The 12,611-nt window shown below is 40.0% G+C and overlaps 1 protein-coding gene across 1 annotated transcript in view; it reads right to left on the reverse strand.

Moving 5' to 3' along the window:
* LOC136434358 (calcium-dependent secretion activator 1-like) overlaps positions 1-12,611 on the reverse strand; it is a 119,937-nt gene that overhangs the window by 12,712 nt on the left and 94,614 nt on the right. The window contains exons 16-22 of the mRNA XM_066427144.1: positions 11,734-11,835; positions 11,119-11,182; positions 10,555-10,678; positions 8,288-8,305; positions 7,271-7,434; positions 3,127-3,283; positions 2,436-2,577 (exon numbers count right to left, since the gene is read on the reverse strand). Of these exons, the coding sequence (XP_066283241.1) occupies positions 2,436-2,577; positions 3,127-3,283; positions 7,271-7,434; positions 8,288-8,305; positions 10,555-10,678; positions 11,119-11,182; positions 11,734-11,835 (771 nt within the window). The remainder of the gene's footprint in view (positions 1-2,435; positions 2,578-3,126; positions 3,284-7,270; positions 7,435-8,287; positions 8,306-10,554; positions 10,679-11,118; positions 11,183-11,733; positions 11,836-12,611) is intronic.

A 12,611-nucleotide genomic window follows, 5' to 3' on the forward strand; every position in this document is an offset into this window, starting at 1 on the left:
GTTTACAAACGCTGACGTTACTTACTGAAGAGTGTATTGTACAGCGTACATGTTACATGTACAGGCACATGCCACTGATGAAGACTGGCCAAAGGAACTCTGGTGGATTAATCAATGTGCAGTACCAGCTGTGCGATATACTCCAGATTCGTATTCGCTTCAGCAGGTGTCAGTTTGGGGGATTACTGAATTGGTAAAAGTCATTATGAAGAAAGGATGAAGTGTAATTTCCAACATACCCTTGCTTGCTAATTGACTCCTTCCATAACAAATGCAGGAGTTTGAAAGTAACTTTTGGCAAGTCCAATTTTTTGTGTCGAAATTTACACTTCATGTTTGTCTCAGCTTGTTGAGATTTTTTCACCCCAAAATTGATGTTTTTTGAAGCCAAGTGGTAATATAAACATCTTCACAAGAAAAGGGATTCAGATCACTCTTAATCTTAAGAATTATCATCAATTTTCAAAGCAGGAAATACTGGGTGACAATCAGTCTACAAAACGCTTCTACTGTATACAAGGTAGCGTAACATCACCATTTCAGGTAGGAACCAAACACATGTGAATCCACACTGAGCTCCTTTAACGACAAGTGGGGCAAAGAATGGAGTGGTCGACAGAGTGACAACATGGAGTTGTTTAAGTGGCCTTAAGGTTCCTAGCTAGCACTAGTTGATATGGTATTATCCATGACCAATGTTCCCTACCGTAATAAGTTAACACACAGACATGCACAAACACATTACCATAATGACAGGAGCTTAGCCCATGCATGCAGTATCATGCCTTGCATCCTAGTATTGGTAGCATAACATGCCAGTTCCTTTTCTTAATGATAAATCGTAACATGGTGTCTTTAAAAGGAGCCATGTGTCTAATTCTATTTGGCTATTTGGATGCTCAGTTGCAGCTAATACTACAGCTACATGTGTGAGTGTATTTCTTATGGAAAGTCTTGTAGGCAGATTCTGAATGCATCATGGTCTAGGGTGCTGTTACTTAAGTTCGAATTGTAAGTCTACACAATGTGTGGTATTCAGTGACAATGATTAGATTTTAAGGAGCTGTAAAAAAGTGAACATCTCCATGTAAAATTTGGACCAAAAGTTGACTGGATGTGACATTGGCAAAACTTTGATGATGCTATTTTAGAATGAATAGCCTTCTTGCCAATAGCTTGATTTTTCCAGCAGGCCATTCTCAGTATTGATAGAGGCTTTTAGAAGGCCTTGTTGAAAGATTCTGCGCAATCTAAGTCTGAGCTTGCCCACAAAACTTTCCTTCAGGTCATACATGTGAACCACTACGGTGATTTTAAAATAGGCAAATGTTGATGGTAGTTTGCCTCTTGCTTTGGAATGCGCTATGGAGAGGGGGCACACTGTTCAACTCAGTCAATGGTTTATAGTAAAACATCAATCCATTTTGTTTGGCTAATGCCTTAGTGTTTCCGAAAACCATTTCTTATTTCTATGACCATACAGTCCCTACAGGATTGTTTATGTTGCTAGATACAAGATTAATTCATTCTAATTAGGACAACAAAAGTCTTGGATTGAAGTTTCAGTTTTGGCATTGACCATTGACTTGGGTCTGAACAATGTTTAACGCCCTGTAACAACCTCGTAAAGCATGCTTCGACTATTCCATTCATAAAACTGGGGTGTTGGGGTAAACCAGGTACAATCAGGCAAACCAGGCCATGGGTAAAATGAAAATTTTAAAAGAGAGACTGGAAGGAATAGTGACAAAGGTAAGGAAACTGTTTGACTACATTAATGGCAGTAACATAAACCTAAAAAGGTTATAGATATGGAAAAGAAAGATGATCAAAATGAAGCTCAAAATCAACATCCCCATCAGCCATACATCGGCCCAAGTTTATAAAATGGAACAGACTGTTGCTTGTAATCTCCACAAGACTCCTGTGGTTGATGAAAATGTAGTCAAAATTGGTCAAATAACATGGGCCAATGGTTGCCAATTTAACCGTCTTTAGGAACATTAGGAAGCTACATGTGTGTGCAATGAAACACCCTATTTGACCAATCTTTATTTCTTTTTCATCCACCAAAGTAGTCTGGTGGAGACTGGGTTATTGTTTGGATTATGGCATTACCACCGTCAAGAAATAAGCTCAGATCCAACAGAACAATGAAAAACCCACCAAATTCTCGGCCATCTCTACAGCCTTCCTCAGGTTAGAACAACCAACTGCTTTCAATACATAACCTTTGACACATAACTTTTGACCTGATGCAGAGCTTTTAACGGTCACATGATCTAAGTTGTTGGTCATCCTAACCTGAGGATGACTAAAGATGGTCAAAAACTTGAATAAGCCATTCTTTGTTCCGTTGGATCTCAGATTACTTCTCGACGTCACGTTTCTATGGCAACCATGCAAGGTTGCTATGGCGACCGAGCGAGCCCTACCCCTGCGGCAGCCACGTTTCCCGCTCGAAGCCCTTGTGAATGGACTGCGCTATCGAGGACTCCATCAGGTCGACGTAACGCACCACCATGGGGGCAAATGTCTCTCGGAGGTGGCTGTGGAATTTTCCGCCGGTCAGGTTTTCTGGAGGGCGGGGGGGAGAACAAAAAATTATAACGTTGTCTTTGATTTTTTTAATAATCTTCTACGGCAGCTGCTTATTAACCTTTAGCCTGCTAAGGTAGCCTTTTGACACCGAATTTGTAATTTGATTACCAGGTAAGGCAGCAGGGAGAAGGTTAACAAGAAACTTCAGCTAAAGATGCTTGAAGAAATACAAGTGTCAAAAGTTTTCATGGAACGATGTCATTTTGAGATAATGTATTACCACAAGGTAGGAGCACAATCTTCACCTTAGTTTCCAGTTCTGAACAATGGCTAGAAAAAGGTATTGTGAACCTTTGCACACCAAAATACTGTAAATGCAGAAATCTTCACGGTGGTTTTATGTTCGCGGTTTTTGCGGTGAACTTTCAGCGTGAATTTAAAACCACCTCGAAACTTTTTGACTGTAGCGCTACTATTGTTTCAAACACGAACTTATAACCACTGCGAACAATCCATTTTCTCCCTACCGCGAAATAAAACTTAACTGAATTTACAGTACATGTAGGACAACCTGAGACATCTTACCGTCCTGTCTTAAGTAATCGTTGAGGAGTTGGAAGAGTGGGAAGCTGTCCCAAGAGTCGGGGGGTTGAACTTCAAGTGCTGAATCCATGTCGACTTGGAATAATGACCAGAAGATTTCCTTGTGTTCTGCCAGCAGATCTGAGAACCAGGCGAAAGCCTTGAGGAGGAAGGCAAGGTGTTATTTAAGACACCAGACAAGTATGAATAGTTTCATCAGGTTGGTAAGTCACCGGACAACAAATTTCTTTGTACACAACCAACGAGTTAATATGTAGCTAATGTTTCAGTGACAGCCTGTCATCTTCTTCAGTGCAATACTGTTTCTACTTTGCACTGCTGCAAGATGTCGCTTCTACAAGAATGTGGTCCCAAATATAACTGAGAGGTGACTGGGAATACGTATTGCCCTGAGGAAGGTGACAGGCTGTCACCAAAATGTCAGCTAAGGTGTATACAAGTGACTTTGTTATCCGAGACACCAGACTACCTGGCTCGTGTATGTTACTTTGGTGCTCATATTCAAATACATAACACGAATGTCATTTTGTGGTAGATTGTAAGCCTTATCATAGTAAAAGATTAGACTTTTTAAATGTTTTTGCTTTAAACTTTGAGTACATGTACTTAAACAGTTCATCTGAAGGATAGAAATATGAAAAATGTCTGCATAAGGAAACTCATCTGCACCAAAATGCTCACCTGTGATAAGGAGCTGAACCTCATTATATAACCTTGCGGTATAGTTCTACCTGCATTTCATGTCTTACCAATTTGATTGGGCAACCAATTACCTTTTACAATCACAAAATAGGAGTAAGTGTATTTAGAGTACAAAACAAATAGATTTTGAATGAAGTAACACAGAGTTTATAATAGCTAGCACTAATTTTGTCAATCTTTTACTTGATAAATGCAACATGTGCACGTAGTGCAGAGAGTGAGTTGTACAGACCCATTCTGATCTACATTTGCACATCATGACATTTACATGCCATGTGTAACAAAGCTGAAGAACTGTTAGCAACCAAAGAAAAAGGTAACCTGGAATCTCAAGCAAACCAAAAGGTTCAAGCAGACTTATAGATATCTAAACACCAAAACATATGAACAGAATCAAACCTTTGTTCTATTTGAACTGATTTCACACATTTCAGTATCATTATTCAGATCAAACCACTCGGCACACTATACATCAAACTGCACTCAACACAACATAAGAACTGCAAGATTTTCACAGTTTACAAACTATGTTAATGTGGGTGCCTAGTTAAAAAAACAAATCAACCATATTTCAGTGTTATATCACATGTTAATACAAAACTAGACTAAGACTAGACTGACGAAACTTACTGTCTGTACCAAAAGAAATCAAAGGAAATCTAAGGAGCCCAACAGAGGACATGTGGAACTGAAAGACAAAATGAAGAACAGTCCTTGCCTTGAACTTCCGAGCACTATGGGAACACAATCTACTATCTAGTACATCTTCAAAAGAATAATAATAGTAGCCAATAAGAGATTTGAGTTACTTTGATAAACATTCTAATCAGCTTACAATTATGCCATATCAACTAGGGTTGTTTGTATAAGCACTAAGTAAACTATATTTTGATGGTAAATCTAGTCGCAATCTTTCAACCCAGTTTGTACATGATGTCAATGATTTGTTTTCCTGGTAACAAAATAATCAATGACAAAATTTCTGCCCTCCACCTGAAAACACCAAGAAGCACATGAAAAGCAATACTAGTAACATGGCAACATGGAATGGTGGTCAAGCATGAGAAAGGGAGAGAAAGAGAGACTAAGAGAGAGAGACAGAAGAGAGAGAAAAAAACATAGATCGATTTTTGTATGGAAGGTTACATGGTCTAAATGACTCCACTGTGCCCCGGAGAAAGAAGGACTTGTTATAGTCATGACATTTGCTTGTAAATCTCTATATCTAAAATAAAGCTCTAGTTTGTATTGCATATGATATCAGAAGCATTATATTCTGCATGTTACTCATCTAGATACTGAGCAAAATGCAGAGAGTATTACTGACACAAAACACAGTTTTGTAGCATTAGTCTTGAAGTGGTAGATTGGCCAATCAGGAAAAGTGATCATCCTACAAAGGAAACACGTTATCTTATTTTGCCATAATGAAGCATAAAGATCAATGAGGCATAAAGCAACACAAGTCAATGTGTTGCTATCCAAACCAAACTCATTATTCAAAAGTGGGTGACAGTACTGTACAGTTTTTTGTGACTTTTCTGACATGGCTATCCCATTTCATAAAATCTCTCTTTCACCCAAAACTAACTAATGGATGGCTTGACAAATGCCTTTGTTTTCAGGTCATTCGGACTGTTATGTTTAGAAATGCTGTGAAATAAATCTTTATCCTTGACTTTGCCGCTGCTGTCAGGCAGGGAAATTAGCAACCACATTCCCGTGAATGTAATGACAGGATTGTCCAAAACGCATGTGGGCACATACACAGACAAAAGAGAGAAAAAAACTGCCAAGCAAAAAAAAAGGTGAAAAATCAAAAACTCGGCTCTCCCTTTAGAATTTTGAAATGGAATAAACCAATGATGTCATAGGTTATGTCATCGGTGATGTCATGCAGAGGAGCCATTTAGACGGACAGTTTGAGAGAGCGACATACCTCTTTCCCTTCCTGGGACACAAGCGTCAGGCGGGGAGGGGGGGTGCAAGATACAAGTCAGTACAGCCTTTAGCTTCGCTTTATCAAAGCACAGCAGTAACGGCAGACAAAGGGTGCATACATGTACAATACATTTGTGTGGACAGTTCAGAAATTTGGCAGCTAGGCCACGCCAACCGTTTTCATTCACACTTTTAGTTTAGTAAAATTAGAGCCAGCAGACACAAACTTTAGACACAGGAGGCCTGCTACAATTTGATAAATGATTAATTGAACAACTTTTAGCGACATACATTATCTAATTAGAAACTTCATGGAAATTGGGTTATATGTAGATCTTGCACCAAATTTAGCCCAAGATCTATGCAAAGTATGGGGCATAGAATTGATTTTATCGTAACAAAAATTGCAGCCAAGTCTACTTCACCAAAATCAGATTCAACTCTGCATAAGTTGGTGTGGCCTTGTCACTGCATGTGAAACAGATCTGGCAAGCACTACTGTTGTTGCATGCACATAGGGGCAACATGGGAAGCAGAAGATGGGGATATGGGCAGATTGGGTAACTTTGCACCAAGAAGATTTTAGGTAGCTGAAGTCACTGATAGACTTGTCTCGTACCAAAAGACAAGGCAGCCCCCATTTTGGCTTTTTTGTTTTCTTTCACTCTGACAACATGCTGACATGCCCGGTAACATTGTTCCAGGGAAAATCAACATACTCATGCTGACTGTAACAGAGATGGTACTCAGTATACTTCTCATCCTCAATGCCTCAAGCCAGACATTCTGACCTGACATGCAGCATACTCTGTGAAACTGTGAAACCCTCTGAGGGAGAGTTTTCCTTCATTTTAGGATTGTATTTTTACTATTGGAAACTGTGGTGGGTTGTTTTAACATGCCCATGCTCAAGTAGTGTCTCTTCATCATATACAGGAAACCATTGGCATAACGTTCACTACAAAGAACAATGACTCCTACCTACATGTAAAGTGTAGTGATTTACTCTTGAGTAAACATACAGTCAAACCTGTACAAAAGGACCACCTACATGTAGCCAATGTCACTACTTTTAGGTGGTCCCTTTGATAGCTTTTCTAATGGCACTAAAAATCCTGTACATTAAGACGAACTGTCCATATAGACCAGACTTGATCTGTCCTGAGTGGTATTCTTGGGCAGTTGCAACTCTACAAGGATAGATTCATCAGGCCACAGCAATTTAGTTTCTTGGTTCCCATGAATTTTAAGGTGAAAATATAACAAGCGGACATCATAAAAGCAGAGCGCAGGGGGGACTTCTTGCATATTATTGCATTCACTGCATAAAATTGAGTGCAACAAGCCATAAACCTGTTACGTAGTCTTTGTTTTCATAATGTTTTTCCAGTTAAGCTTTCCTTTTTTTATCCTCAAAACCAAGACATCTAATTGGTGTGGCCTTATCTAAAGAAGCTCAATGTTACAAAGCAAGTGAGTCTACCTCTGCGTAATGCTCGTCGTTCTGCTGCAACACGTCGATACAAAGCTCCGCCAGCCGGATGACGTCGTCCAGACGCTTCTTGGTGGGAACCTCCTCCCCCTGCATGTCTGTTGTGGAGACAGAACTTTGACTATCCTGGTCCCCTGCCGGTTTGGTGGCGGGGACTGCACAGGAGTACACAAGCAAGCAATCAATTAACAATCAATCAATCAATTAATCAATGATCAATAATTGTTAACTACAATCTCTTGAGAAGACAAAACTGATCCCTGTCAGTCTGTAAGTGGGGGCTGCACAAGAGTATAGAATCAATCAATTGATTAATCAATCAACGAGTCAATCAATCAATCAATCAGTCAGTCATTCAATCACTGATCAATACTGTTTACTACAATCTGTTGTGGAGACAGAACATTGACTATCCTGGTCCCCCATCGATTTGGAGGGGGAGTCTGGTCGTACAGAATCAATCAATCAATCAATCAATCCTTGATCAATTATTGACATTTAGATGTCATAAGTAACATTGGTCATCTCTCATTGACAAACATGATGCACAGGGTAGAGCTTTTTGAGCGGAAAGCCACAATAACAACATTTACACTTTCAGAACCAGGGACAGGCATATAGGACAGAACATTATCAAAGATCATTATTTCTTGTTTTGGGAAAGAACATTTCTCAGTCATAATTTTCAAGTAGCTTCTATTTTTTGTAATAATGATGAAATTTATCATCATAAATAGACGGAAAAAAACTTTCAGTTGTCATAAAATCAACTTTCGAAACTGCATAAAAAAAATTACCCCAAATTCTATCTTAGTTACCGTGATTTACTGAAAGGTAAAAACCCCTTTCTTTTAAAGATCTTACCAGTGTCACTTTTCAACATACACAAACACAGCATACTGTGCACACTTAGGTTTAAGACATTTGAGACACTTAGGTTCACAATAGAACATGGCTTCAGCTTTGGGACACAGTTGTAGACAGAACAGATCGTAGAACAACATTCACCTCCTTTTCCAGATTGAGCTGAGAGCAGACAGAGAAGAGCAGCAGAAAAGAGGTCATTGTTAGAAGGGAGTCAAGGACAACGTTTACATGTGAGACAACATGGACGTACACATAGTCATATGTTTGTGTGCATACATTCTATGTATTATCCTATATATATATATATACATATATATATATATATATATATATATATATATATATATATATATATTACTTAAGACTTATATTACGGAGCTGGTGTGTTACGCCAAAGGGAGGATATACCGGCTATATAGATACAGATAGTTGGGATTTTCATGCACATTAGGACAATACATATAGGGTATACATGAATATATGTATGTAGATGATATGTATATACATATATAAGACATTATGCATGCTTGTATGACTATAACCACCATGAACAATATACACACACACACACATACATACATACATGAACATGTGAAATGTATGTGGATGATACATGCATATCACATCAGGGATGGCACAAGTACAAATATTTGGGACAACATAAGCACATCAAGAATGTATGACTACACATACATGCAGCATATGAATGTACATGCCTAGGGGTTGACGACAAAGACAGGGATAATGCACACATTCACAAACATAATGTTACATCTGGACTACCGTGCAGAAAATCAACCAAATTATGACCAAATCCGGCAAAGTGCTTAGATTTTAAGATGTTTCTTGGGCAAATCCTTGACATAAGTTTTTAAAAAGGCGGGGGGGGGGGGGGGAGATGCGGATAATGACTGAAATGACATACATTAGTACCAGCAGTAACCCATACTCTAAAGACCCAAGGCTTTTGATGTCTTTTTTCTAACTTGACTTGACAGTCTTCTCCACGTAACGTCCACAAATTAAGTCTTTGTTCACATTTTATTTTAAAGGGAGGGAAGCTGAAACTTTACTTTAAAGACATGGAACTTCCGATGTCTTCTTCAAACATGACTTGACCTTTTCCTCCATGTAACATCCACACATCATGTCCCCTCACTCTAACACATTTTCCAGGAAGTACTTATGCCATCTAAAGCTTTTCCCGGAAAATTTCAAGGCCAAGACTCAAACTGTGACACCTTAAGAACTGGGCACTTATCAGGTAGCTGCACCACGCGTGGCTTGAAGGAAACGGTTTTCCGGAGCGATTTTTCAGGTTAGACGTTGACATTTGTGATGGCTTAAGGGCTTGGGAAGTAAGGGTAATCTTAGAAGCCCAACTGTGCAGTATGCAATGGATGGGAAACCATATGGAAAGACTGGACATTCTTAAACAACAAATAGATGAAACCATGAAATCAACAGAACAGATAAGATTAAGAAAGAGAGAAAGAAAAGAAAACAGCAAGCTCCAGAAGACAAATCAACTTTTCCATTGCAGGAGAGAGCAACTACTGACTTAACCAATTTTGCATTTTTTTTCCTTCTTTGCTGCAACTAATGATAAGAAAGTTATTGTGGACCAAGTTATGGAAACTTGAACATAATTTCTTCTATACTAATGTGTTCAAACTACAGCTCATAGCCATTCACTTGGGACATCACTCACATAAACTGCCAAAAAACAGGGAGAATACTCAATAGATACGGAATGCACTGCACAGAAGGACATGCGGGGGGTTATTGTAGGGCCAGCTTTGGTCAGAGCAATGGAGGTGGGGGATGGGCAGCATAGAATAGGTCAAGGTTAAGGCAATGGGTGAGAGGCCACCATAGGGTTCAAAACGGTTCAAAAAGTTGATAGAAGGTGTAGATAAGGGTCTATCATGGGCAAAACATGGGGAAGGAGGACAATGGGTTAACCAAAGTCAAAGAAGTTAATGGGCTAGATATGGGTTTAAGGTAAAACTGGTGAGGAGGGAACATCATAGGGTCATTCAAGGTCAAAACAATGGGGCTGGTCACTGAAAACGATGAAGTGGCATTAGAGGGTCATTGAAAGGTCACAACAATGGGGAGGGGGGCATGCTAGTGAAAGCCACGACACGTTAGAGGAAGCGTGCATGTTATAGGACCTTCGATGCGAGCGTATGGGGGAGGGGGGCTTGGGATAGAATAAATAGAGTAAATGTAGATGCGAGCGTATGGGGGAGGGGGGCACAGTACGACACGTTAGAGGAAGCTTGCATGTTAGGAACCTTCGATGCGAGCGTATGGGGGAGGGGGGCATGAGTAAATGTAGATGCGAGCGTATGGGGAAGGGGGGCACAGTACGACACGTTAGACGAAGCGTGCATGTTAGGAACCTTCGATGCGAGCGTATTCGGAGATGCGGGTGTAGTTGATGAGGGCGGCCTTCTCCATGCAGGACTTGATGACCGCTCGGACCTCGTCCGGCGGTACAGGAGTGGCTATGTCCTTCATCATCACCTGCGGGAGGGGGGCAAGGGGAAAAAGAAGGAGTGGTGAATGGTCCTGAAGAGTAACTTGGTAACTGTCTTAGCCAGCCAGCCCTCCACTGATGTGAACACCACGGCATTCAGAAGCAGACTGATGTCTGGTAGTTTACGTCAGCTGAATTTATTGGGTGGTTTTATAGTCCAGGCTTCCTCTCTAAACCACTGGATAACAATGTTTGCTGTACATATATTACACAACCAAGTGTTTTGATGACCGTTTGGCACTTTCCTCAAGACAATACTTACTGATGCTTAGGTGTTTGAAGTTAGGGAAAATACACTGATTTTCTTTTTTTCAAGTTGGTATTCTTGGATTTATTCTATTCACATTCTCATGTATATCCTTACAACTACCATGACTTAATCTTCAAGAACAAGAAACATCTTAAGAAGAAGCGGGGAATTCCTTACCCTCTCCAGCAGAGACAACGTGGCTTTCAATGCACCTTCTGGTCTTCCAAAGGGGAAACAGTACCTGGGAGGGAGACACAAACAGCACTATCTTACTGTTTGCTCATAGGACATAACTTTCAAAAGGCATATTATAACAGCCTTCGGCTAGATAGGTAGCTAGCTAGGTAGCCCTGACTGTACTTTTTTACAGGCAAATGGATAAATCAAGTCAAATCACAAAGCATAACACACACATTGACAGAAAGGACAACAGTATAGTCAGTTTTTTAATGACTTATGCTTAAGGTGAGGAGCTCATTGCTACAAAATACAGTGGGTCATTATCATTAGATAGCTTTGAACAAAGCTTGCCGCTAGACGTGCAACTGCAAGATGAGACAGGTCGTTCATTGTAATATAACCACTGAGCTGTTGCCATGCTGAGTGAACGCAAAGCCGAAGGGGCAGTCATACAAGATGCAGATACAGATAAACAAACCATGCAAGAAGGAGCAATAGTCCATTCATTCCATTGGAAACTGAGGAGTTTCTGCAACGTCTCCCGGGTAAATGTCTTTGAGGTCGTGTGATAAGGACCTTATTTCCTTCCATCCTGTAAGAAGTCTGCCTTACCTGAAGTTTGAGATTTGATTTTCCAAGAAGCACCTCAGCCTTTCCTTGATATCCTCAAAAATGTCCCTCTCCTCATAAGTCACTGTGCCGATACCGTCCGGCCTGCAAGTTACAAACATAACGTTAACTTTGGACATAAGGCCACACCAATTTAATTTCTTGGTTTACAATTTTTTCTGTTAATTTTAGCAAAAAAACACACACATGAAAACAGAAGGCTGGGGTGAAAACTTGCACTTGACCCTGTTCACTGTGTGCACCAAAGTACAGACTTTCCTCTGAGATTTTGTTTCCTGTTGATTTTCAAATCTAGCATATTTCTTTTTAAATTCCGTTTACCAAGAAATCAAAATATTGTTGCCTAATGAAATCTAGACCTAAGTTTAGCTTAAAAGGCAAAGTAACATTTTTCCAGGATGTGACGATCGGCAACAAGGGTATAAAACAGCTTTTTCTGAAACAAGACAGCTGACTTTTGCGGGATATATACACAGTTATCCCAAGAATGTGCTTAGTTTGTGATTGTAGAAGGCCAGGTGAGTGGATGATGAGGCAAGCTCCTGTCTTCATCTCTGGCTACCTGTCATTCTTATGTAAAACTTTACAAAGAGGTCATCATGAAAACAAGACACTTGGAGGAAACCCTGAATCTGACTGAATTGACATCATAAAACATTCAATGTAAAAATATAACACTTTCCTCTTCATGACAATCTTCCAGTTCAACATCCAAGAACCAAAAGTCAAAAGTCAAAGTTCCCTCCCACACTGATGGTGCATAGGACGGCACCCATCTTTTTTTTCAGTAGCCCTTGGGCCACACAACTTTGTGCAATAACTACAGCGGGGGGTAGTCCACCGGTAGTGGTGTGTGTTCA

Source organism: Branchiostoma lanceolatum, chromosome 5 (assembly GCF_035083965.1).
Source record: "Branchiostoma lanceolatum isolate klBraLanc5 chromosome 5, klBraLanc5.hap2, whole genome shotgun sequence".
Classification (NCBI taxonomy): domain Eukaryota; kingdom Metazoa; phylum Chordata; class Leptocardii; order Amphioxiformes; family Branchiostomatidae; genus Branchiostoma; species Branchiostoma lanceolatum.